The sequence below is a fragment of the Talpa europaea genome (genome assembly GCF_964194135.1).
Source record: "Talpa europaea genome assembly, chromosome: 10".
Lineage (NCBI taxonomy): Eukaryota > Metazoa > Chordata > Mammalia > Eulipotyphla > Talpidae > Talpa > Talpa europaea.
In genome coordinates, this window is record NC_140077.1 from 47,001,898 (window position 1) to 47,027,742 (window position 25,845).

At 34.7% G+C, this 25,845-nt stretch overlaps 1 protein-coding gene across 1 annotated transcript in view; it reads left to right on the forward strand.

The window, feature by feature from the left end:
• The window catches only part of CTNNA3 (catenin alpha 3), a gene marked incomplete at both ends in the record, with an annotated part of 1,381,762 nt that overhangs the window by 1,104,217 nt on the left and 251,700 nt on the right, over positions 1-25,845 (forward strand). The window contains one exon of the mRNA XM_084245749.1: positions 10,903-11,054. Within this exon, the coding sequence (XP_084101875.1) occupies positions 10,903-11,054 (152 nt within the window). The remainder of the gene's footprint in view (positions 1-10,902; positions 11,055-25,845) is intronic.

Below are 25,845 nucleotides of genomic sequence, written 5' to 3' on the forward strand. Positions count from 1 at the left end.
GCTGAGGGGAGCAGCGGGCGAGACAGGAGAGGTCTGCTGTGTCATGTGGGCCACTCGTGAGTGGCCAGGGATCAATCTGGCACTGCAGAGGCTGCGGGCAGCTTCGCAGCCCAGCGCTCAACCACTGTGCCACCAAGGGAGGCCCTGTTTTGTTTTGTTTTTACTAAAGTAGCATTCTGTTATACCATTATGTAAGTTTCAGGTGTGCATCAGAAAATGGAACTAGAACTGAAATGTTATGATTGCAGAACATGGGAGGTGAAAGCATATATAGGGGGCTGAGACAGGGGGAAGGCCTGCAGAGACCATTTGAAATAAGGTAACATTACTAGCAGTCACCAAGACAGAAGTCAGGATATTGTAGTGGTCAAAAGGAATAAAATAGACTCAGTTGACCCAAAGAGTACAAGGCCACAAATGTCAAGTCTGTATATGCTATCTTAAGCTCACTACTAAAAGTTGGGTTCTGTGTTTCTCCATACAATTGATTTACCTAATCTCGCAACCCTTTTTCTCCCTTCCCATCTTGTAACTACTAATTTGGTCTTACACTATAAGAGCTTATTATTTTTGTTTTATTGAGTTGTAAGTATTAGATTTCAAGTTTAAATTCTCAAAATTTGAATGCATTGCTTTTTTTTCTTCAGTATTCAGTGTTGCTCATGAAAAATCTAATACCAATCTAATTTTAATATTTTATGGATGACCTTTACTGTCTTGAAGATTTAGCTGTTTATCCTCAGTGTACTGTAATGTTTGAGTGTCTATTTCAGGATGGTTATTCTTATATTCTTGCATCCAACATAGTGGTAATAAGATAGAAGTTAAACAGTTCAATTATTCTCAGAACCTAGAACACAAAGGGAAAAAAAAAAGTCTAAACTTTTCTTTGAGACTTGCTATCACTCATAGCAGAACCTGAAAGCTTATCAGCAAATGACCCAACTTGAGTATGCAGACATAGTTAACCTTGAGCTGAGCCACAAGCTGACTGATGCAGAGGAAAGAGGCTCTCCAGAGGTGAGGGGCCCACCAATAGAAATCTAAATCTCCCTGGAATAATCTGAAAGGCAAAATAAAATTCTTCATACTTCTTTCTTTGTGTGTGGACTACCCTGAAGCCAATGGACTTCATTCAAGTCCACATGTCTTTGCCTTATCCTGTTGCTGAGCCATAAAAATTTGAGATTTTCCTCTTCTTTGTTCCTCAATTTGCAATTAACTTTTTTCTTCTCTCAAATTTGTGTCATAATTGACTTAAGTAATTAGGCAGTGAGTTTATTCCTCAGGAGCTAAGTGCCTTAATTTAAATTCTGACTCTGGTACCTATCATTTTTCTGAGAAAACAAAGGTGACTTGACAGAATTACTGTTTTCTTTTTTTTTTTTTTAAGATTTATTTATGTATACAAGAGCTGAGGTGTAGGCAAAGGTGCTGGGAGGTGAGAGGATTCACCAGAGACTGAGTGGGATGCAGAACAGGTGGAGTTACTAAAATATACTGCTGAGGGGAGCAGAGGGCAAGACAGGAGAGGTCTGCTGCTTGATTTGTGGGGTAGCTCCCTGGCTGAGAATCTAACTCAGGCCTTAGCAGTGATAGCATTGAGATTTAACCCCTAGGACACCAGGGAGCCCCCCCCACCCCGAGTTTCTGGAATGACTAGGTGCAAGAAAATATAAATGAATTAGAGACATAGAATATTTTAACATGTGTTTGTCTGAAGTATCAGCATGTCCCAGAAACAAGATTACCTAATATAACTAGAGATATTGGTAGTGGTGGTGATCAGGGAAAGATTCACCAAGCAACGGACATCTAAACTGAATCTGAAAAATAGCTAGAAAGAAACGAGGAAGATATGGTCAGGACAAAGAATCTATTACAGGACAAAGAGAGGGGCACCGCTGCCTGCTCTAAATAGGTTCTGCCATCCACTGCATCAAGACAAAACATATAGACCTTTAATGGAAAGGAATTTTAATACAATTGGTGTACAACAAGGAAAAGACAAAAAACATAGTTTCCAAATTAAGCACCCAAAGTTACCCATCACCTCATGGGTAAAAGTCCAGCCAAACAGGATTGGCCCAAAGCAAGGCCTGATATCCTGCCACAAGTTTAAAGCACTTTCCAATAAGGACCCATTGTTAATCTCCCTACGGGTCTCTCACCCACATCTGTTCCAACCAGTCCAGGACCAAGAAGCAAGCTTAGTTTCTTAACATGTCTCTCTGCTCCATGTGCCTCCTTCAGGTCTATTTCTGTCTCTCAAACCTGCTTCCTTCCTTCTCCAGTCTCCTCTCCAGCTGCTGCTTCTCCCTGCTCAGCTCCACCCTCCCTTGGGTGGGCAGGGAACCTGGAACCTCCCCTTTTCCTGGGGATCACCATCTTACAGTACTCATAATTTTAAACAGCTGGGCAAAGAGGGAGATCTAAAATATCGGGAGCAATTATTTTCATTCTCACTCAGGGAAGCCCCAACAACATGTTAAAAGTCACCCCAACACTACAGGTCAAACAAAGATGTTTCTCTTATTAGATACCCTCACATCATTTGTCTTCAGCATCTTTTAGATTCTATTTCCTTAGATTTCTTTCCTTGTTGCTATGGCCCAAGATGCCTCTTGAACTTTGTTTTGTTAGAGTCCTGAACTTTGTTTTGCCAGAGTTACAGACCTCGATGCTCCATTCTCTCTTTTTCTGTCACTTTTACCCTTTCATATGTTTTTTTTTTTCTTTTCTGTGGTAGCAGAAAATGGAAAGGTTAAAGAAGGATCTTGAGCAACAGATGGTTTAGGATTCTAAAAGAGGAGAATTTAACAGTTCAAATTGAAGAATGACAAGAAAGATTAAAATAGACATAATCTGGAGGGACATATTTCTTCCAGAAAGGTTAAACTGTAAAGGGTGAATATGCCAAGTGTGAGTGAGGATGCCAACTCAAACTCCCAAACATTTTTGATAGGGATAAAATTTGTTTCAACCACTTTGGAAGCTGTCATTGTCACTAATTTGATGCATAAGGATATCTGTGACCTGGCTATCCCAGTGTTCGGTATGACCCTTGGGAATATATGTATAAATTCCTGAAAATATGCTCATATTAACACCAAAAGATAATTACCAAGATGTTCATAATGTCACTATATATAATGATAACAAACTGGAAATTATACCAATGTTTTTTAACTACAGAATGGATAGATCATTCCTGATATAATTTTATAATGTCATAGTATACAGTAATGAAAATCAATAAGCTAAAACTACATGCAACAATGTGGGACAAATCACATATATTTAACTTTGAATGAAACAATACAAATGAGTATATTAAGTATGTTTCCATTTACATGAGCCAAAACTGGCAAAACTCATCTATTCCCTTAGAACTTTCTAGTCAAATAGTATTGTAGTTATCCATTATGAAACAAATTAAAGTATAGCCACTTAAAATACCAAACATTCATTGCATTTCACATTTTCTGAGGGTGGAATCCAGGAGTGGCTTATCTGAGTAGTTATTTCTCAGGGTCTCTCATGACATTGCAGTCAAGGTGTCCTCTGAAGCTGCAATTATCTGCAGCCTAGAGCATCCACTTCTAATCTCACCCATATGGCTTCTGGCCTAAGGCCTGATTGCCCTGCCAACTATTGGCTAGGAGCCTTAGTTCTTTGCCATGTGGGCCTTTCTACCAGGCAATTATAACAGCTGAAGTTTCCAGAAAAAAAAAAAAAAAGAAACAATATAGAATCTATAATGTCTTTTTTGAAAGTGTGTGAAGTAATACATAATTAATTAAGCTGTATTCTCTTGGGCATGCAGATCTGGGAAAATGTGCAAAGGGAGTACACAAAGATATGAAGAGTAGGTGGATGTAATGAGTGGTGTGCATGTTGAGGACTGGTTATCAGACCCGATGAAATTTATTTATTTTTTAAAGATTTATTTATTTATTTATACAAGTACTGGGTACAGTCAGAAGTGCGGGAGGGTGAGAGAATTCACCAAAGACAGAGTGGAGAGCAGAATAGGCAGAAGGACTGAAGTACACTGCTGAGAGGAGCAGTGGGCATGGCAGAGAGGTCTGCGTGCCATGTGGGAACCTCGCCGGTGGCCGGGGATCAAACTGGCGCTGCAGAGGCTGCTGGTAGCTTCGCAGCCCAGCGCTCAACCGCTGTGCCACCAAGTGAGCCCCCCAATGAAATTTAAATCCAAGGATTTTGTGAAGTTTAATAAGGTATGACAGTGTATTTATGATTTCAATATTTAAATATTTGAGAATTTGTACTAATATAAAGAAAGCTAAGCCCTTTTTTGAACAGGCAAGTTGTTAGTCCTATAAAACAAAGTGTTACATAAACTAGTCAAATTGTTTATGTCACCAATTATTATGATGTAAGGAAATGCGTGAAAACACTAAATCTTTATTCTAAGTCATTGGCCAATTTATAATCATTAAATCAAGAAATATTTATTAATATTAGCATGCTACCTAGAAACATCAAGATTTTTAAAATTGAAGTTGTAGGGAAAGAAATTAAGTAGCCCGGTCACTAGAGTGTCCTAAAGCAGGGTTTTATTACGTTGATCAGAGTTTCGTATATAGAAAAAGAACTCTGCCAAAGGGGGGAAAAAATCATGAAAACTTAAGTCTTTTCTCACTGTTATTTTTTCATTTTATTTTGAGACATTCCGAATGTTTCAAAGATAGATATTTAACAGAATAGTGATAGCAGTAATCTGGCACCTGTTACCTGAGTGATGTGTCATCAAACACTCATTCACTCTGATCCTTGATTCTCATTAAAAAAACAAAAAAAAAAACCCGACAAATTCTCACCAGTTACTGAGTTGTATAATGTGTAATCTCTTAAGGACCAGACACATTTTTGATATACAATACTGGCTTCCTAAATATTTTTAAAAATACAAAACTCAATAATCAATTTTTGTTCAATAAACACAAAAATCCTGGGTATGAGGCCTTTCTAAAAATTCTGCATATGCTTAATTGTACTTTCTGCTATTATTATGTTTTTACTTAGCATAACATAACAAAATGATGACTGTTATATGTATTTTCAAAGCCAAATTCCTCTACCATTAGTAATACTCGAAGATAATAGTATAATTAGAAATATTTAATCTGAGGTTTATTATGATAGAAAACCTAATTTGGTGACATCATTTCAGATCATTAACGGCAATGAGTCTGAATTCTTTTCTGACCTATTTCATCCAATAATTGTATACCCTCACCTACTTTTAAATGCATACAATAAATATATCAAGGATTAAGAAGGGATAAAATATTCTTGGGTTACTACCAGAGAGAGGCTCAAAGTGTAGGAGAAACTGGCTCTGTAGACTTGTTAACCTCATTGCCAGAAAATTAACATTAATTCTCCCAGGAGCACTGGAAATTCAAAAGCTTCAAGGCTTTAATTTATTAAAGGGAGGAAGTGTAGCTTTGGGCTTCAGAGAGCAAACTCTGGAATCTTAATTAGCAGTTTGTCACTTATTTATGTGTAACCTCAGTTTCCTCATCAGTAAAATCAGTGTAGAAATAGTTCCTGCCTCCTAGGGCTGATGTAAGAATTAAAATAAAATACATATAAAATGCTTAGCATAGTGCTAAGAGAAGTAAGCACTCAGTGGATACTATTTTTTGTGTATTCTGAATGAAGTTGATAGTCAAAGTACAGACCTTTAAAGAGTTCAAACCTAGGGCCTCCCCGGTGGCGCAGCAGTTGAGCGCTGGGTTGCGAAACTGCGCGCGGCCTCTGCGGCGCCGGTTCGATCCCTGGCTGCTCCCCGGCCACCGGAGGAGGGTCCCACATGGCGTGCAGACCTCTCCTGCCGCCCGCTGCTCCCCTCAGCAGTGTACTTCGGTCCTTCTGCCTGCTCTGCTCCCCGCTCTGGCTCTGGTGAATTCTCTCACCCTCCCGCGCTTCTGACTGTACCCAGTGCATGTATAAACAAAACAAACAAACAAACCAGCAAACAAATAAATAAAGCATGCCTCTATAAAAAAAAAAAAAAAAAAAGAGTTCAAACCTAGCTTAAGATTTGGCAGTATAAAATAGACAAGATACTCTAAGTTTCAAGATAACAATCAACAAAGGTCACTTTTGTTTAATAAATCTACACTCCAATGGTCACAGTAGTTTATCCAACCTGATATTTCTGTTGATTATATGAAATTTGTTTTAAGTAACCTGTTTTCATCAGTGATTTTACAATATGAATTATGTATAGTTCTTATTTTATTAAAACTTAGGTAGATTATGTGTTCAAGATAGGTTTGTCAACATATTATTCCTTCAGAATTGTCAATTTATTGCTAACCACTATTAACTGACTGTTTAATTATGCTCACTTTGTATTTTCTTGAAAGCATTAAAAAAACTCCCATTCTGCTTCTAAACCAAGCATCCATATGTCCATAGTATGAGTAAAACACGTGCACAGCTGATGTTTAAGCTAATGAGATGAGAAATGTATTATATATCAACTTTGAATAGTTCATTTATGCTGTTAGGGTTTAAAAAAATGGTAGTTTCCATCTGTACTTCAGAAATTAAACATTTGCTTCTGAAAGATTTTATTTTAATTGGAGCTAATACTAGTTAGTAAAAGACCCCTAGAGAAGTTAATATGAAATCATGTTACAATAATGAAAAGATTATATTGTCTTTTCCTTAAAATACCCTACTCTGTGTCTTCTTCACCTTGTATCACATGGCTATAAAAACTAGACCTTTACATGATTTTCTGCTTTTTTTTTTTTTTTGGCCAACACAGGAAGTTGGAGAAATTTCAGTATTACAGAGATGCTAGTAGCAGATTGAAGGTGTTGATAGAATTAAACTATTATAACATTCACTCTTGTGTGTAAAAGAAGAAAAATTAATGTCGAAGATTATGATAAAAGGTTTTGTCATTAATAGAGTACCATTTTCTTGAACCCACATCTTTCTAGAAACTACATTGATGTAAAATGACTGGATACCTTTTCTAAAGTTACTGCTTTCAATACTATAAGAAGAAAGACTAGCTCATTAAATATATTGAATGTTCTCATAAGCCCACATAAACATGTTATGGAATTTTCTGAGAGTGAACAAAACCTAAATCACACTGAAATACATGCTGAATTTGTTGCATTGTACCTATTTTTGGTCTGCCATTTGCATAGTACATGCATTTATTAATTCAGTCCCTCAGTTCATTCAATTACATAACTACTATGTGCCAGAAAAGACACTTGAGACACAACAGGAAAAACTTCAAGAAACCATTCAACAACTATAAACAATGTAGTGACATGATTCATCCATAAAACGACTTACTGAGCAATGATGTTGTGGTAGATGGCACTGTGTTTAATGCTAAGATATTTCATTGCTAAGATTATACATAAAATAAATCTGAATGATGAAAAGAAATTAGGCAAGAGAAGACCCATGATGAGCACTCTAGCAGGAGAAAATGATAATTAGATGCAGCAAGAGTAGAATTTGCAGTGGATTTATAACCTGGTGGGATTGATGTTTGTGTCCTTTGGGTAAATACCTAGGAGTGGAATTGCTGGATCATATGGAAGCTCTATATTTAGTAGTTCAAGAAATCTCCACACAGCTCTCCATAGTGGTTGGACCAGTTTGAACTCCCACCAACAGTGCAGGAGAGTTCCTTACCTGCACCCCTATGTTTATAGCAGCACTATTTACAATAGCTAAGCTTTGGAAACAACCCAAATGCCCAAAAATAGATGACTGGATCAAGAAGATGTGGTACGTATACACCATGAATATTACTCAGCATTCAAAAAAGATAAACACATGCAATTTGCAGCAACATGGATGGCGCTAGAAGGGATCATGCTCAGCGAAATAAGCCAGGAAGAAAAAGAAAAATACCGGATGGTCTCACTCATAGCAGGAATCTAGAAAACTTAAATAAGGGACCAGGAAAAAGAATAGCTATAAGAAAGAAAATATCAAAATCAACAAACAACTATGAACCAGAGACACTCTATGAGGGGTGGGGGTCAGGGAAAGGAGGGCTTGGGGTCAAAATAAGGGGGTTGTAATTGTAAGGGGAATATAAAAATAAAATTTAAATGAAAAAAATAAATAAAAAATAAAACCTGGTGGGAATGTAGTCTGTCCCAGTCCCTATGGAAAAAGAATATATAGGTTTCTCAAAATACTATAAATAAATCTATCATGTAATCTATCAATTCCACTCTTAGATATCTACCCAAAGAATGTAAAAGCATGAATTTAAAGGGAGATATGCATTCCATGTTCATTGCAACACTATCTACAATAGGAAAGTTATGAAAACAATTTAAGTGCCCAATGGCAGATGAGTGGATTGAGAAGCATACATACAAAATAGGGTATTAGTTATAAAATATATCATTTGTGATAACATGGTTAGAATTAGAGTGGATTATTTTTAGCAGAGTATGTCAGAAAGAACAACAAATAACAATGATTTCACTCTTGTGGAATATATAGAAACAAAACAAAGATACAGACATAATTAAACCAAGACAAACACTAAAACTTTAGGAAAAAATGAGATTTTTCTAAGTATAAAAGGATATGCTTAGGTTTAGATAGCATACATATGAGGGAATATGAAAGATAGAATTTTGCAGTGGGCTGTTGGACATATAGTTAAACAGTTTAAGACAAAAAAATCTGGATTAGAGATATACTCTGGGAGTCACTTTTATGTAGATTGGAATTGTGGTTTTGGACTATTTTCTTAGGCAAGAATGTGTGTTACTCCCGTCACTGAAAGTGAGGCAGTAATTAGATGGAATTTCACTCTAGAGGATTACCAAATGTTCAAGTAATGGCAGAAATGTTCTACAGCCCATTCTCCAAAACAGTAATCAATTGAACTCTTGAAATATGGTGTGAATGAGAAACTGAATTTTAAATTTAATTTTGATGAATTTAATTTCTAACAGCTGCATGTGTCCCATTGACACTTTCTATTGCACAGTATATCTAGAGAATGATAGAGGAAAAGAGCATAGTGGATGATTTTAATGATTATTGGGGCTAAGAAATAGGGTATAAGTGAGATTTTTTTAATAAGTTAAGAGGGGATTAGATAAAATATGAGTGTCCAGTTATATTACCAACATTTTCTCATATCAAGAATGTTGCAGGTAAAAATGATATTTATGACAGGCATAATTTTGATTTGACATTTTGATATATAGTAAGAAAAAAAAGTGGTAAGTCATGGTGCAAAAGATTGATGCCACGTAAACAGATAGAGAATTGGACATAGGAAATAAAAGTTATTTACCAATATTTGTACCAGATAAAATACTTTTGTCTCCCAAGTTTAGATTCAAATAACAAATTACTCTAAAAATTTATCTGTTTTTATACTTTGTCTTCACATGGGCACAAGCTTCTTCAGTATAGTATAGTATGTTGAAGAGTATAGACTACTTTCCAGAGTGAGTTCAAAATCTGTTCTGCTATGTGTTAGAAGAATGACTCTGGGCACGATTCTTGATTTCTCTGTGACTTCATTATTCAACTAAGTATTAACCTCAGGTTCAACTAAGTATTAACCTTGGATGTATACTAGGATTATTTTAAGATTTAAATCACACGAGACACTTAGAATAGTGCCTTAAATCTAGAGAAAAGTTAATGAATGTTACTATCATTAACATTAAAAGTAAACTTGGAGATATATTTTAATTGAGACTATTTAGAAATCTTACTTTAAAAAAAAATCAAAGGATTGGCTTGGTTAATAGATGTATACCTACACTCATTCAATGTTATGTCAGTTTTAGAAACATTTTTCTGTGATTGCTAATTTAATTTTCATTAATCCCTTTGATGGTAGGGAAAATATCTTGCCACCTAATAGGTTTTTTTTTCTGTTATTCATATCATTTTTAAAAGTTTCTTGGGACATTTAATCAGTAGGATGAGAAATGATGGTATAGTCCCAGTCTTGGTAAAATTAAAAATGATATTATGAAGATAGATAATATTTTAAAACCTTTCCATAAAAATCTTTCACTGTTTTTGATTTCTTTTGCTTTTCATTGATCCAAGATTATCCAGCCAAATGTTTTGTATCTTTGTTAATGTGCAGGCTGAGGGGTACCTCCGAATCCCCACATTTACATGCTCTAAATGGGTCCCACCATCCACGCGTAGAGACAAAGCAAAGTCTTAGTGTGAAAGAACTTTAATGGAATAGTGTACACAGAGAAAGAAGAGAAGGATAATATTTCCCAATAAAACACCCAAAGTTGCCATCCCCGCATGGGTAAATACCCCAACTAAAAAGGGTTGGCCAAAAGCAGGATAGCTAAAACAACTTGCCACAAGTATTAGGCACCTCCTGGCAGGAACCACAGGAAAGGGCAGAAGGATCAGGCAAGTCGGGGTTTAAAGGAGCAAAACAAACTGCAATCAAGTTAAAGGATGCCATTGTCAACATCCTTATGAGTCCACATCCATGTCTCTTCCAAGTGTCTTTGCATATCTCCACTCTACATATTTCCTTCATGTCCCCCAATTCTCTGGTGCAAGTCCAAAGCTGAGAAGGGAGCACAAGCTCCTTCCTCACGTCTCCCTGTTTCTCCTCTAAGTTCTCTTTCACGCCTTCTTCCAAGCCCTCTCTACCTTCCCCTCACTGCTCAGTTCCAGTCTTCATTAGCTCGGGCAGGTCATATGGAACCTCCCCTTTTTATGAAGTTCCCTCTCTGTAACATCTCTCTACATTTAAAGAAAAATAATTAGAAGTCCGATAATCAATTTTTTTATAGTTATGATTCTCTTGATACCTGGAAACTCCAAAAATCCAAAATGACAATCTTTTATTATTTATTTTAACAGCAATTCCTGAATTTGTAACACAAGTGAATGTTGCATTGGAAGCTTTAAGTAAAAACTCATTGGAAGTGTTCGATGATAATCAATTTGTGGACATCTCAAAGAAGATCTACGATACAATTCATGATATCAGATGTTCAGTCATGATGATTCGGGTAAGTTTGCCTTCCATTGAATTTTTACAGTACTCCTCACCATCTGTTATGTCTGGAATAATTGCAGGAAATGTTTTATTTCTATGCTGTAATTTTAATGCTGTAATCCATCAGAACTTTAGAATATCATACATATCCCCAAAGTCAGATTAACTGTCACAAACTTTTACTTACGTATTTGGTTATAACTTACGCAAATGAACATATCTAACCACATTGTGTGCAGAAATTATAGGATTCATTGTGTGCAGGATTCGTAGAGATGTCACATAGCATGATCTGGAGCCAAAGAAAAATAAAATCATTTGATTTCTTTTCATGAACAGAGAGGAAATGATGCTTTTTTATCACTGTGCTGGAACTGGTTGGAAAACGTGTAAAACAAAGTATTTTTGTCACCAAACCCTTTCATACTAGATCATAGTATCACAGTGTTCTAAGAAATATGACTTGGAGTTTGGTCCTACAGACTGTACCGGTCTGGGTGTTGTCTACTTAGGGGTACATAGGATACCACATTCTCCCAATGGTATGAGTGTGCCATTTGCTGTGGTCACTCTGCATAGTGACAAGGATTATTTGCATTTTATGAAATGTTAATGTGAATGTGGAATGTATTTTATAAATGTTATTTAAAAGATAGTGGAAGTTCCTTGGAAAATGCATGTTTAAAGTTAGGGAGATAGCTTATCTTGGCATGGGTTCACCTGGAGGGATACCAAGAAGTAAAGATTTATGTTATTAGTCTATTGAGGAAAAAAAAATGAGACTGAGGCAAGGAGAAGGACACCGACAAGGTATAATTAATGAGTCATTGTGGGCAACTGGGGCTTGATCCTGTGGAAGATCTGGGTAAATTTTGAATTATCTCACTTGGAATAAACAAAACCCAATTTATCTACCCATTTATCCCTGGTTAAAGGACACCCCTTCTCAGAGGTGTTATGAGAACCTCCTGCTTATGGTCAAAAATTGCAACTCACAGGCAGGGTGGCAGGTGCTTATACTGAGAAGATTTAGTAGGACTGGTAAGTTTAGTAGGACTTTTTAAAGTATGAGTAGAGTAAATTTGAAATATTCTGCATTTAATTGTTATTACAAGACTGTCACATGTAACTGGATGAGATAGGAGTGGAGTATCAATAATATCTAACAGACATGAAAGTCACAGTTAGGTTACAGTGAACAATCCAATAAAAAATGGAGTCATTTGGGTGTCTTAAGAAACCTCAGAGTATATATTTGTAAGCAACATGGAGTGTTTGGGAAATGTGATAGTGTACCAGTGCTATGTCTAAATTGCAGAATACTTGTAACAGTTATTTTCTTCTTGTTCAAAGGCTTTTATAGCTGTATGGGCTGGTGAACAATGGACTAGCAGTAACCGAAAGCTGGCAGGATAGGTAGAACAAAGAGAGAAATATTGAAGGTGTGAAGAAGAGTGAAAGCCCTACACTTCTAGTATCCCTGTGTGAATATTTGAGAAAATAAACCCATGAAATAGGATAAGGGAACCAGAGTAGGGAATGCATTTTTTCCTGCAAAAAGGCATGGAGGGATGATTAAAGTCTTATAATCTCTCCCAATTGGATGCTCCAGTATTTTAAAAACGTCCTTATTTTCAAAATGGCTTACTTATAGCAGGTCAAATTATCTTGTCATTATTTCTACATATCCTTCATATCCAGCAGTCCTCTGTAGGGTAGAATTACAATTTAATGTAATCATTAATACCCTTAGAGGGCAGTATTCTTCTCTATAATCATCTTTTTTTTCCAAGATAAATATTTCAATTTCTTTATCTTGTCCTCACAGGAATAATTTAGTATCTTTTCTGTTCTTAGTTCTTCTTTAACTTTTAAACAAAATTCTCAAGTGAGACTATCAAAAATCATACTCTAATTAGCCAGTTCAATGTCAAATAAAATGGAAGGTTTGTTCTTATTTTATTGCTATTAATATAGTCAGCTGCTGTTAGTTTATTTATTCCCTTCATAAAAATCATGATTGTTGGCTAACCAATGACTTTTTTTCATTTTTATTTTTTACTCTGTGGTTGTCTGTGTGTTTTTTCTCCATTTTGATATGTGTTTGCTCTTGATCCTAAATCTTAATGCTGTTTAATTTCATTGTATTTCTAGGTGATTTTTCATATAATTTATCAGGCTTTTAAATTTGTTCACCATATGTAAATCATCATCAATTAGAAACATGATATATATAATCTTAGTTCCTATATTTTGATTACTAATAAAATATTAAATTATATTGGCCCCTTGACTGTAATCCCTATTAGCTAACTCTAATCAAGGGCATTGTGTGAAAAGTCCTTGGAATCTGATTTGCTGTCCAGCTAAGGATATAAGTGTATAATTTGAAAGAGGATTTTCAATTTGAGATAAAGATGCAAAAACTTCATGTACCTACCCTAAGTCCCTGCAAAAAAATAAAATACAACAAACAAATAAAAGAAGATCTGTTGCAATCCAAAGGCCCATTATCTCTGTCCCTACAACCCATAGCCCCTAGGCAGCCTCTAGGGAAACCTCTACTGAACTTCTATAAAGATTCCTTGTGGGAGATGATCTGTAAAATTCTGTGCTTAACTGCTAATTGAATTATACCATGGAAAGAGGGGAAAGAGAAATGTAGTTCAGCACAGCTGAATGAAAATCCTTTTTTTTTTTTTTTGGAGGAAGGCCCCTTTATCATAGAAGATAATAAAGTTCATCTGGTATAATCTCTTTAGAAGGTCAGATTTAAAGCTGTCCAATATCATAACTTTAGAACCAAAAGGCGTTTGATGCTTTCTTCAAGGTATTGAAAGATTCTCAACATTATAAACTTATTGCCTAATAAGTTTATGCACGATCAGGGAGGACAACCTTATGCTCTTGAGAATGTTCATAAGTGTTATAATATCCTATCATATGTCTCAATTTTCATAAGTGCTCTTTAATTTTCATTATGCCCTTGAGACAAGAATATACTAATTTAAGAGCAGGGATTGATATTTACCAATATAATTTTAATTGTTTTTAGTTTTATTAGTAATTATTCAGATTATTTTTAAAGTTCTAAAATTTATATTGTGACTTTTGATATTATCTCTACTGGATTCAGTGTGTAGACAAATGAGGTTGTAGAAGCTCATTTTTTAACAACCTTGGAGTATTAAATAATAAATGTTAAATATTTTTATATTTTTGGTATTTAATACCAATATATAAATTGTGCAATTGTTAAGATTCCATTTAATATAATGGTTAAAACTAAGGCAAGTAGCAAATCTTTTTACACTACAGTTTCTTCCTTTATAAAAGATCAAAAGATAAAAGATCAGTATTAAGCTCACTCAAAAGATTATTGTGCTGAAAAATGAGCTAATAGAAATGATGTGCTTAGTAAATAGTAGTCTTGTAAGAAAATAGCTACTATGGTTATATACTCTGAGTAGTACTAGTACTGCTGAAGCTGCCTATTATTTTTACATAATGTTGACAAATGTTAGGATGGAAGTTATAGAAATATACTTGTGGAGCAACTTCAAGCCAAAATCCAAAGACTGATTTGATGGGTGAAGTTCTATAACACTTTTTTTTTTTTTCTCAAGAACTTGTTTATAAGTGAGACCATCTGGTATTTTTCAAACAAGGGTGGGAAGAGCACAAGGGACCATGGTGATAGTTCATGGATGAATGGGTGGTAGGAAATTCACACCCATTCACACCCAGAGACTATAACCAAGATGAAAATGCATACATTGTACAAAAATGAAAAATAATGTAAAAATATATAAAATTAAAAAAAAACTAGATTTTTTTAAAAGGAACTTGTTTATAAAAGAGAGTAGTTAGGTTTATTATTATTGGGTCTTATAATTTTGAACCCATATCACTTTAAGCTTTATATTTCTGCAGTTACCTCTTAAAACATTTGGTAAAAGGTACTTAACCAGACAGAGAGGTAAAAGGACAATTGAATTGTGAGACAGTAAGATGGATAGCTAACAGTGAAATACTCTGAAAAAGAGGAACAAATTTAAGCACAAATTTATTTTGTAACAGTGTTTCTGAATAAAGACTTCATATATTTTAGAAATAAATTTTCATATGTGCTTTATCAAAAACACATAGAAAATATAGACACTTTCCAAAGAAGAATGTGAAGATTTTCCCAATTATCACAAAGTTTAAATTTTCTATTTTAGCTTTCTAACTTTGTATTTCAGGGAACAGGAATATATTTTGTATCTCTCACTTGATAGAAGTTACTATCTGAAGTAAAGGAAAACAAAAAAACTTGTCAACATGGTCCAGTACATTCACACAGTTCAATATGCCCCTCTGTTTATACAGTCAGAAAAGCCATTTATGTCTGATTCTACAGTATTGTACCTAGAGTAATGGATAGATATATGCTTTAACTTGAATTATGTATAATTTTCTTAATTTATGTTATTTGGATTGTCGGGATGTCACTGAATTTCTTCCATTGTGCTCAATTTCTTTTCTTCTTGATTTCAAAAAATCATTTTCTTTAATCTGTTGGACCAAGATGCTTTCTCTTTGTAGATCAAACTATCTGTACTTTTTTCCCCAAAATTTTATACTCATGCCCTACTACTTGGCAAAGAGTCCTTTAGTTGTTACCAATAGAACTTACCCTTCTCCAAAAAGAAATAAGATTTTTTTTTTATTCTTCTTGGTATTTTGCATCTTTGTTTAGCAGGTAAAGTGAAATTTGAGCCTAACCTTGGTTATTTTACATTTTGAAATTAAATTTTTGAGGTTTACATGTTTTAATTCATAAACTTTATTCTCCTATTTGTCTTTTTTCTTTGTTATAAAAGTAATAATTTTTGCAAAAAAAATGGGCTTACAAGTCACTTCATTAAATTATTATCATGTCGTGAATTTGAGTGAGTGAATTACTTGGTTTGCTTAGGACAAATTTGGATTACAATTCTCCTTCATCTCAAAAGTATCCAATAATAATGATACATTGTTATGTTCACTGTAGTTTCCAGGCAATATTATAATATTTGAGACCCCCAGGGTATATAACAGTACTCCACTGTGCATGCCACACAGTGGTTCTAATGGTCGAGGTTCCTTAAGAAGACAATTTTCTGACCCCCAGGGAATACTTCTTCTCCTTAGGACTAACGTTCAGTCTTTATGTTCAGCAGACCCTTTGCTGACTGTGGAAAATCTATTCAGGCAGCATTTCAAATTTATTTCATATACAAAGACTTGGTACCTCTTCATTTTTCAGTGTTAAGCAGATTTCCTGAATTCATCTTAGTCTCTCCTCTTGAAACTCACAAGAGTCTTGCTGGAGAATCCTATTTGGAATACTGTGTGTTTGTGGAAATAATATGACTCCTTTATAGTATTAGCACCAGCTTGTAATATAAGCCAGCTAACAGAGGCCTTCTAAGAGAACTTATAAAAGACCTGTAACAGAGCAACCTTAGCTTTCTATGCAAATTCAAATGAAACATTAGTGGAAAGAATTCTGTAGTGTGACTCTTGCTGTTTCTTCTGAAAACAGAGTTTAAAGTGAGGAAAAGCAGACCTGCCAGCTAGTACTGTTCAGCAAGAACTTTGTGGTCTCCCTCATGTGTACACCAGTTGAAGAGACTTTCACTGAGGGAACAGAAATGACTAGAGCAAGAAAGAATATTCATTGAGAAACATGTTGGTTAAGCTACAAAGCAGCACTAGTCAGTGATCTCTGTTGCTCATGCTGGGAGAAAGATGTTCAGCTTAAAGTCATTTAAGTACTCTTTCACCAGGGTCAGAGCCACTGGACTGGCAGGAGAGTCCATGGTCAAAAAGGACTTTGATGCATACTAGTCCTACACGGAGAGTTCTACACAAGAGTTGTTCAGTGCCTTTGACTCAAAGTAGCTAAGTACAAGGAGCCATGCATCTGTCTTTGAAAGCACCCTCAGGGGAAATGCCTAGCATTATGAATAGAAGAATAATAAGAAAAAGATGCTTAGTGGTGAAATATTAAGGGATTTTATTTATTGTGACATGCTAATTATTAACTGCTTTATATCAACTTTATAAATAAGCCTGTAATAATAAATTTTTAAATTCTTACTAATTAATGTCTTTATTAAAACATATTTTTTGTTCTAAAAGCTCTTGAGTAGCTTGATCACTTACCTTGAGTAAGATGTTCACCTGCTTGCTTGTAATGCAAAATTAACTTTCGTGCAATTGAATATGTCTTCTAAAGAAAAAAATCTGAAAAAATACAATGTATGGAGTGATGGCTTTTAGAAAACAGGCTTTGGCATGTCTAATAGAGTGGGGGATACCTAGAATATTCTATTTCCATAAATGATGGATTTCCAAAGGGAGAAATAGTTTGGAATCTTATTGCAAATGGTTTATCAATAAAGTGAGGCACTTGAGTTCACACAATGATAAGGGGCATGATGAGATTTTCATGTTTGAGCCTCTGGTTCAACAAACATTTTTCTTTAGGGCCTCCCCAGTGGCACAGCAGTTGAAGCTGCCTGCAGCCTCTGCAATGCGGGTTTGATCCCGGCCTCCTGTGATGGTCCCACTTGGCACGCAGACCTCTCCTGCTGTCTGCTGCTCCCCTCAGCAGTGTACTTTGTCAGTCTGCCTGCTCTGCTCTCTCCTCTGGCTCTGGTGAATTCTCTCACCCTCCTGCGCTTCTGACTATACCCAATGCTTGTATAAATAAATAAATAAATAAATCTTAAATTTTTTTTTTTTTCTTTCACTCAAGAGAAGAGAACAACCCAAATAATTTCACAAAATGGGAGCCAGCCTTTTGGCCTCACTCTCCTTTTTTATGGACCAGTTATAGACACATAAATCCCAAGAATCATTTTTTTTGGGCAATTTGTTGAACACTTACCCTACAACTCTCTTCCCTGTTCCTTCAGATTCAGACACATACTCCTCTGGCTGTTGCTCCATTTCACCAAATGTGCCTACATTTCTGGCATCTTTCTACTTACTGCCCTCTGTAACCATAATTCCTTAAGAATTTGCACAGCAGACCTTAGGTATGATCCTATTACTTTATATAGCACCCTGCACAGATCCTATAGAAATTTGTAATTAAAAATAGCATCACACACTTCAGAACCTGAGTAAACAAGGATTTATATGTTTATTGGTTTACCTATTGTTTGTCTCTTCATACAAAAATGTAAACTATATGAAAGAAGGGGTTTAAAAATAAAAGCAGATGTTAGATTTTTTTCCCAATTAAATAAAGTGATAGATTTGGTCGCCAAATTTGACATTTGTTTAAAATATAGTTACTGGACCTCAAGAAACTAAGGATAAGGGGGAAAATGTTACTTTGTTATGTTTTATGTTACAGAAAGTGACAGACAAGAGAAAGCTACTCTGATAAATACTCTTACAAGGAATTAAGATTCATTTGATCTTTGGCTTAAGAAAGTTTTGAGAGTACTAAGGATTTCTACCGAGTTTAATTCTTTGTACCACAATGGGGGGTGTGTGTGTGTGTGTGTGTGTGTATGTACACATATATATATATATATGGAACTCTACATATCATATATGTGTGTATATATGAAATGCATGTAATTATTTTAAAAAGCCCTTTATCATGTGCAGAAGAAAATATTTCTCTTTAAGGATGATAACTATGGAACAGCTCTGATGAAATATTTTAATTGTATGCTTTGGATGTTAGGTTATGGAAGAAAGAAAGATTGAGGATGGAGTTTGTAGAACTCACTAAAGTGTATTTTACACATACTATTTTGCATTATCAGTCCCTTGTTGTTACAGGCTCTGAAAAATCACAAAAATAGCCACAAATTTAGTGATAAAATGGGTTTTATACTGTCTTATATTGCAGTATTTGGAACAGAAATCAGAAATTTAATTAAAGTCATAAAATACAGAAAGATACCATAACAAAAATATTTCTGGCCCTTAAAAATAGTTGTAAAACATATTTTAACCAGTCCATAGTGGTCTGTTTACTAAAAAAAATATAAAAAATAAAGCCAGGAATTTGTTCATATTTTCTATTATCCCTAACACTGGTAATTTGGGAATAAACTCAGAGCACCCATTCAACAACAAAAAATATCAACAATACATTTACAACTTCTTCCAATGGGTTTTACTAGTTTCATTCTTGGGAGACAGTCTTATTTTAGTTTTACCTCTAAGTGTGCCATCTTCAAGAAAATCCTCCTTCTTTTGAATCTTTGTGACTCAGAGTAATAAGATACTTTTTCAATTTTGGATTTACATTTTAAAATAGTGAAATTTAAGGTGCCTGCATAGTAGTGTGGTTGATCTGAGTTTAAAGGGATAGCACATACAAAGTATTAAGCAAAAATTCTACTACATTGTGCTTAGTGAATTTATATTAGCACTGCAATGTAGTGATACAAATGAAATGGATTTGTATTAGTCAAACTTAGAAATGTCACCTGCTGTAACATAATACCACAAATCCTAGTAGCTTATCTCAATGATTGTTTATATATCATTCATATTTTGGTCTGATGCTAGCTAATTTTCCTGGGTAGAGCTCTGTGAGGCAATGATAGTGATTTGGAATCCTCCAATATTTTGATATTGCAATCTTTATAATGTAACCTCTACAATCACTATAGAATAAAATGAGAGGGTAAATGCCTGAACAAGAAGTTTGATGATCAGACCACAGTGTGGCATACTTCCTTTTATACCACATTGACATTGGTCCAATGGTACCTAAGGGTACCTAAGGGTATATTGGTCCAATGGTGTCTAAGGGACCTACAAAGAAGCTGGTAAATGCCTTCTTTATGTCCAAGAAGGTAAGAGATTAATGAGCACCTATTTATTCTTTAGTTGTAGTTGTTGCTAATATGCAACTATCTTAAACACAGTAGCATAAAACAATAACCAATTTATTATGCTAACAGATTCTTTTGCTCAGGAATTCAGAAAGAGCAAAGGTTTGTTTGCTCATGTTTTTAATGCCTGGGCTGAAACTAGAAGACCAAGGAAAAAAAACATTTAACCTCTTACATCGTATTTCAGGAATCCAAGAACAAGTGTTACACTTAACAGAGCACATAAAAGTGCATCTGATGGTCCCTACACTAATCTCATAAATCATGCTCTGTCACTTCTGCTAAGTCTATTGGTTACACCCCAGTCAAATCCTTCCCTATTCTAAGGGAGGGTATGTTAACCCCACCTTTCAGTAGAAAGCAGAGTAAAAGGTCAGAAAGATCATACAGAATAGATAAAATATACCCATCTTTGAAAAACACCATGCACCCCACTTTTATAATCATACTCATATTGTCATCATGATCATTAATTATTATTTTCTTTTTACTGATTGATTTTCTGACCATAATCCGTTGAAATATTTATTAAGTAGCAAAATAAACCAATGGAGATATTCTTAAACTATTGCAGGTAATCATTTGTTTAATAACAAGTTTGAGTTCTAAGTAAGTAAACATTCAAGTTAATAGATTTTAAATTGCCGCATTCTAATGTCTTTTATAAATTTACCTATTGTCTATTTAGGATAATAAGCTAGACAGTCTTTTTTGTATCTTCCTCTAACAATACCTTTGAAATACCATCTGTGAATATTAAAAATAAAAAAAAAGTTTTGAGAAGTGTATGTAGAATGTGAAATAATCATGCATAACATAACATGGAATGAAGGAGCTATCTTTCAAGCACTGGGATAAGCTTTAAGAACACAGACATGAGTGAGGTAACACCCTTGTTCTAAAGTATGTGGCATTCTCATGGATTAAAGAGCTACATTAGCAAATGTCAGAAATTTATTGATAAGTGCTACAGTGGAAGCATATAGCATCATCATTGGGAATAATTTTTAATTATGCCATGGAGAAAACTGTGCAAAGATCTCTAGACATTTGATGGCATTTGAATCAGGTTTTGATGAGTAAGGAGGGATTTAGTAGTTGGAATTGTGGCTTAGGACATTTGCCAGAATATCAAGTCATGTTTGAACACTGCCATTAGAGTTCCTGGACCCCAGCATAGAAGTAGAGGAAGAGTGAAAAAGTAAAAAGACCCAGAGCCATAAGATTTTTATGGCATGTCCAAAGAGATTAATCTCTTGCTAGAGGTAAGAGGGTCGGGATTCCTAATTGTGCATAGAGTAGCGAAGATTCATTCCATGGGGTTCAAATGAGCAATGCTCTACTAATCTGCCTCTAGCTGCCAAATTCATGAAAGTTGAAGTTTTTTAGCAAGAAAGAAGGGAGAAATTAGAGATTGAGTAGACAACAAACAATCCCTACAATATATTTACTATTAAAAGAAGATAAGCATTTTAATCAAATACTGATTCACTGTTTATGCCTCACTAAATATTATAGTGTAATTTTTTCAGAGATCGTTCTTCCTTAGGGTATGAAACATCTTGAAAAGGGACTTTGAAAGAGTAATGAAGATAATATTAATAGTAATAATTATAGAAAAGAAGTGAGGCTTATGTTCAGAACAAGCATTTTTTTATTTGCAATGAGCTGAAACCAAGCATATGCCAACAGCATTTCTAACTGCCTAACTGTCTCAGGGGAGATTTAGGAAATCAGACTGACAGTTCAGGCATGTTCACTACTAGAGCAGCCAAGGTGAAGAGATTGAAGTGCTGTCTCACCAGCTTCAGGGACTCATTGAGTCTGTTCCAGGGTATAGCATGCTACTGATTATGGAGAATTTTAGTGTTAAATTGACGGAAGAAATTGCTAATCAAAATGCAAGTGGGAGATTTAAATGCAAAAAGATATGAACTCACCAATTAATGCACAGAGAATAATTTTCTCCTTCAGATGCCTTGTTTCATTATTAAATCTGAAACTTTACATGTTAGTTTCAAAAGAGCCACATCAATCAGAGAAAGTTGAAAGATAGTGTGTTATTCTGTGATGAGTACTGTGTTAATAATCAGAAGACCTTGATCCTGATCTTAGCTATATTTTGTGGTAGCTGTGGAATCCTGTTTCCCTCTTTTTAGCACATTGTTTTACACTGTCCTTTCATATATAAAGGGAGATAATCACAACTCTCTGTTTTATATAATGCATTTTATTATTTATTTTTTAAAGATTTTATTTATGCATACAAGAGCTGGGGTACAGGCCAGAGATGTGGGGCGGGGGAGGGTGAGAGGATTCACCAAGACAGAACAGGGAACAGAACAGGCAGATGTACTGAAATACACTGCTGAGGGGAGCAGCGGATGAGAGGTCTGCTGAGCCATGTGGGTTGCTCCCTGGCTGGCCGGGGATCGAACTCATGCTGCACAGGCTGTAGATTGCTTCATAGTGCTGTGCTTAACCTCTTGTGCCACCAGGGAGACCCTATATAATGTATTTTAAAGGAGCCCCCCATTCTTCTCTCTTTGTATCTGTTCTTCTTCCCCACTTCCCTCTTTCCCTCCCTCCTCCCTCCCATTCTTTATTGTTATTTTTATTTTGATAATTTTTATTGAATATCTACTGTATGACAATAAATTTGCCAGACATAAGAGTATATAGAAATGGAAAAGATCAGTAAGATCTCTGTATACATGGAGTTTATATTCTGGTGGATAGAGCCAGAGTGTATCATTTCAGAAAAGTAAGGCAGTGACTTTGTACTTGATCCTAGGACCACATAGGCACTCTATTGAGATAGATGATTTTCTACTTGTTAAGAAGAGAAACACATCAGTTTTTCCTCAGGGCTGATAAAAAAGAAACAAAACTTATATTTAGATTAGATTTAGGGTTCTTGAAATCATTGAGCTTAATTTTTACAAATGAAAGAATTTGAAAAATGCCTCAGGTTTACAATATTTTTTTAACCAAATCCTGTTAGTAAAATTTTTTCTGAATTTTTGAAATGAGAGATTTAACCAAAGCATAATACATCTCTCTCAAATAAGATTTATGATAGTACTGCATTCTTTTTATAGCAGCATCATACTAACATTTATTTTTTCTTTAATGTGTATAATTACAGAATTCAGGAAAGTAAAATTTATTAAAAACCATAGATTGGCTAAAGTAGTTTAGAGCTGCTCTGTTCAATAAATACTTGTGATTATTGAGCACCTGAACTGAATATTTATATCACATGAATATCACATGAATCAATAATATAAATATATATCACATATATATCACTATATATATCACAATAGTATCACATGAATCAAAAATTGATTCATGTGAATTGAGATGTGTTATATAAGTGAAAATCAACAAATTTTGAAGACCTAGTAAAGAAAAAAAAAATATTTCATTTATTTTTGCATTTGTACATATCAAGGTGATGTTCATAACATATTTAACCAAATATATCCAAAATATTTGCAGTTTGACGTACAAATTATTTTGCTGATGTAGCTACTAGCAAATTAAAACTTACATGTTGATTGCATTATATTTATATTAGATATGCTAATAGAGAGTTGATAGAAGAGATACATTTGAAAATTTATTTTAAGATAAAGTTGACTAGATTTGTTAAATTCTGGAATTGAAGGAAATTGGGAAAGAAATGTGACTTTTACCTTCCCATTTTGAGGTCATTATAGGGATGGATGTGAGTGTGACTTAATGAGCTAGAAGAGACTTGAAGAAACCAGTCTGAGGTAGAAGTTTGATTCCGTTTTGTGGGATCATTAGATTTTCAATTTACTTATTTTATAGATATATGGTTCATTGGGTATATATGATTCTAGAACTTGAAGTATAAGTTTAGCCTCTGACAGGAATTTGATTTTCCATAACATAGAATATTATCACACTTGGACAGGGTAGATTAGAGCAGAAAATATGATAGTAGCAAACACATTCATAATTCATCTAGGAAGATTCGCTAGCAAAGGTGAGAAGTAATCAGAAAGACAGAATAATTAAGAGTGTTATCTCAAAGCTAAAGCTTTTTTTTTTTTTTAAGTGCATAGAATGTTATTTAGAAGACTGATAAAAAAGATACTCTCACTGTATTTGGGAACATAGATGATCAAGTGGGTAATGTATGTTGAGATACACAGTGTATTGGTGTCAGGGTTTTCTGGAATTGATGACTAAAGCTGTAGCTGGCAAAAGGAGCTAAATATTCCATCTATGCGTTGAGAAAAATGCCAGCCTGTTTGAAACAGCAGATTTCCACAGAGCATGTTAGTAACTAGATGATTTGGAGTGGAAGGAGAAATTAGATATTTTGAATGTGTAGTGTTCAGAAAGATTTTCAACAGTGTTCCCCTTCCCCTTTGGAGTGGCCTTGGGGTGCTCTGTGTTGTCTTCACACAATCTTGAGGAACAACCACAACAGCAAAGTAACCCTGATGTCTTGATGATGACTGAACACACACTCTGAAAGTGCACTTTTTATACTTTCTGTCAGCACAAAGTCATATAATTATAAACATTATAGACTTGATACGAAATTCAGCTGTGAATGACTCAGTGTGTCTCGATTCAAGCCTTGTGTTTTTGTTTTCTTAGTTTTTGCTGATGAACCGTGCTATCTTTGCTCAGAAGGGCTCCTCTCATGTCATTATGAATATCTACAATCATTAATCTTTGTTTACTTTCTGAAAGAATTGTCTTTATATGCAATCTTTATCAATTGATTAATTTGGAAATATTTGCTTTGTTCCAGTGTCTTCTGCAAAATCCTGCCATCCAATTCCATTCTGTTAATTCCAATGTTAGTTTTTACCTAGTTGTCAGTACTTTCTCTTTAGTAAAGATCTAGATCTACCTGTGTTTTTCTCTTCCGAATATATTTTAATTACCATAAATGCAGTGCAAATGGCAATCTCCGATCACTTTTAGAAGAAAGTATCACTTTTCGTTTGAATCAGAACTGAAGACAGACTTACTAGCATTTTCACACACATCCTGTGTGAGCCTAGTCAACTTTTTCTACCTCAAATTACTATTTTTCTACTAACTTTATGACCAATTTATGATACACTACATGGCCACTTTGTAATATGTATGTATGTGAGTGTATGCATATACACATAAATAAATAATATTAGCATTTTTGTTAAAAATAATACATGCTTGTGATGACAAATTGTACAATATAGGACTGTCTAGAATAAAACTTAAACCTTGAAAACTTCCACATCTCTCCCTCATACTTTTTCATCCACAATTAATTGCTTCCAGGCCATATTATACATAAATCCTAACACATATACTTGTTTATGTGTATCTTCTATTTATTTTTTGCAAAAATAAGACTATTCTGTACCTACTATTGCAAACATTGATTTGATTTTTATAATTTTATGATGCCATGTGTTAAGTTCTTTTGCTAACTTTGCCTGTAGATGGAAAAGTATTAAAGAGGAGAAAGGGGGGCAGTAGTCAGAGGTAAGACACAAGGGCACATCGAAGCAAATAGTCACTGAAGGCCATGAGTTGAAAAATATCAAGTCAAAATACTGTCATTAATGAAACATTGTAGTGCTTGAAAAGATAATTCAGAACCCCCTGAAATGAAAGAGTTAAGTGAAAAATCACTAGGTTAAAATCCTTATAGGGTTTTTGAGGTTTATATGGGTGAATTTGTTATAGGGCAGCCAGGGAATATGGGGATTACCTGGTTTTGAGTCCTTACTAGTGTTTACTAACTCAAGACAAGAGCTAAAAGCAGACATGCAAAGGGAACATTTTTGAAACAGGCTTAATTTATAATGGGAGTGAGAAGAGGGAGGAGAGAGTGACCGAGAGTGAGGAAATTAACTGGCTAACATT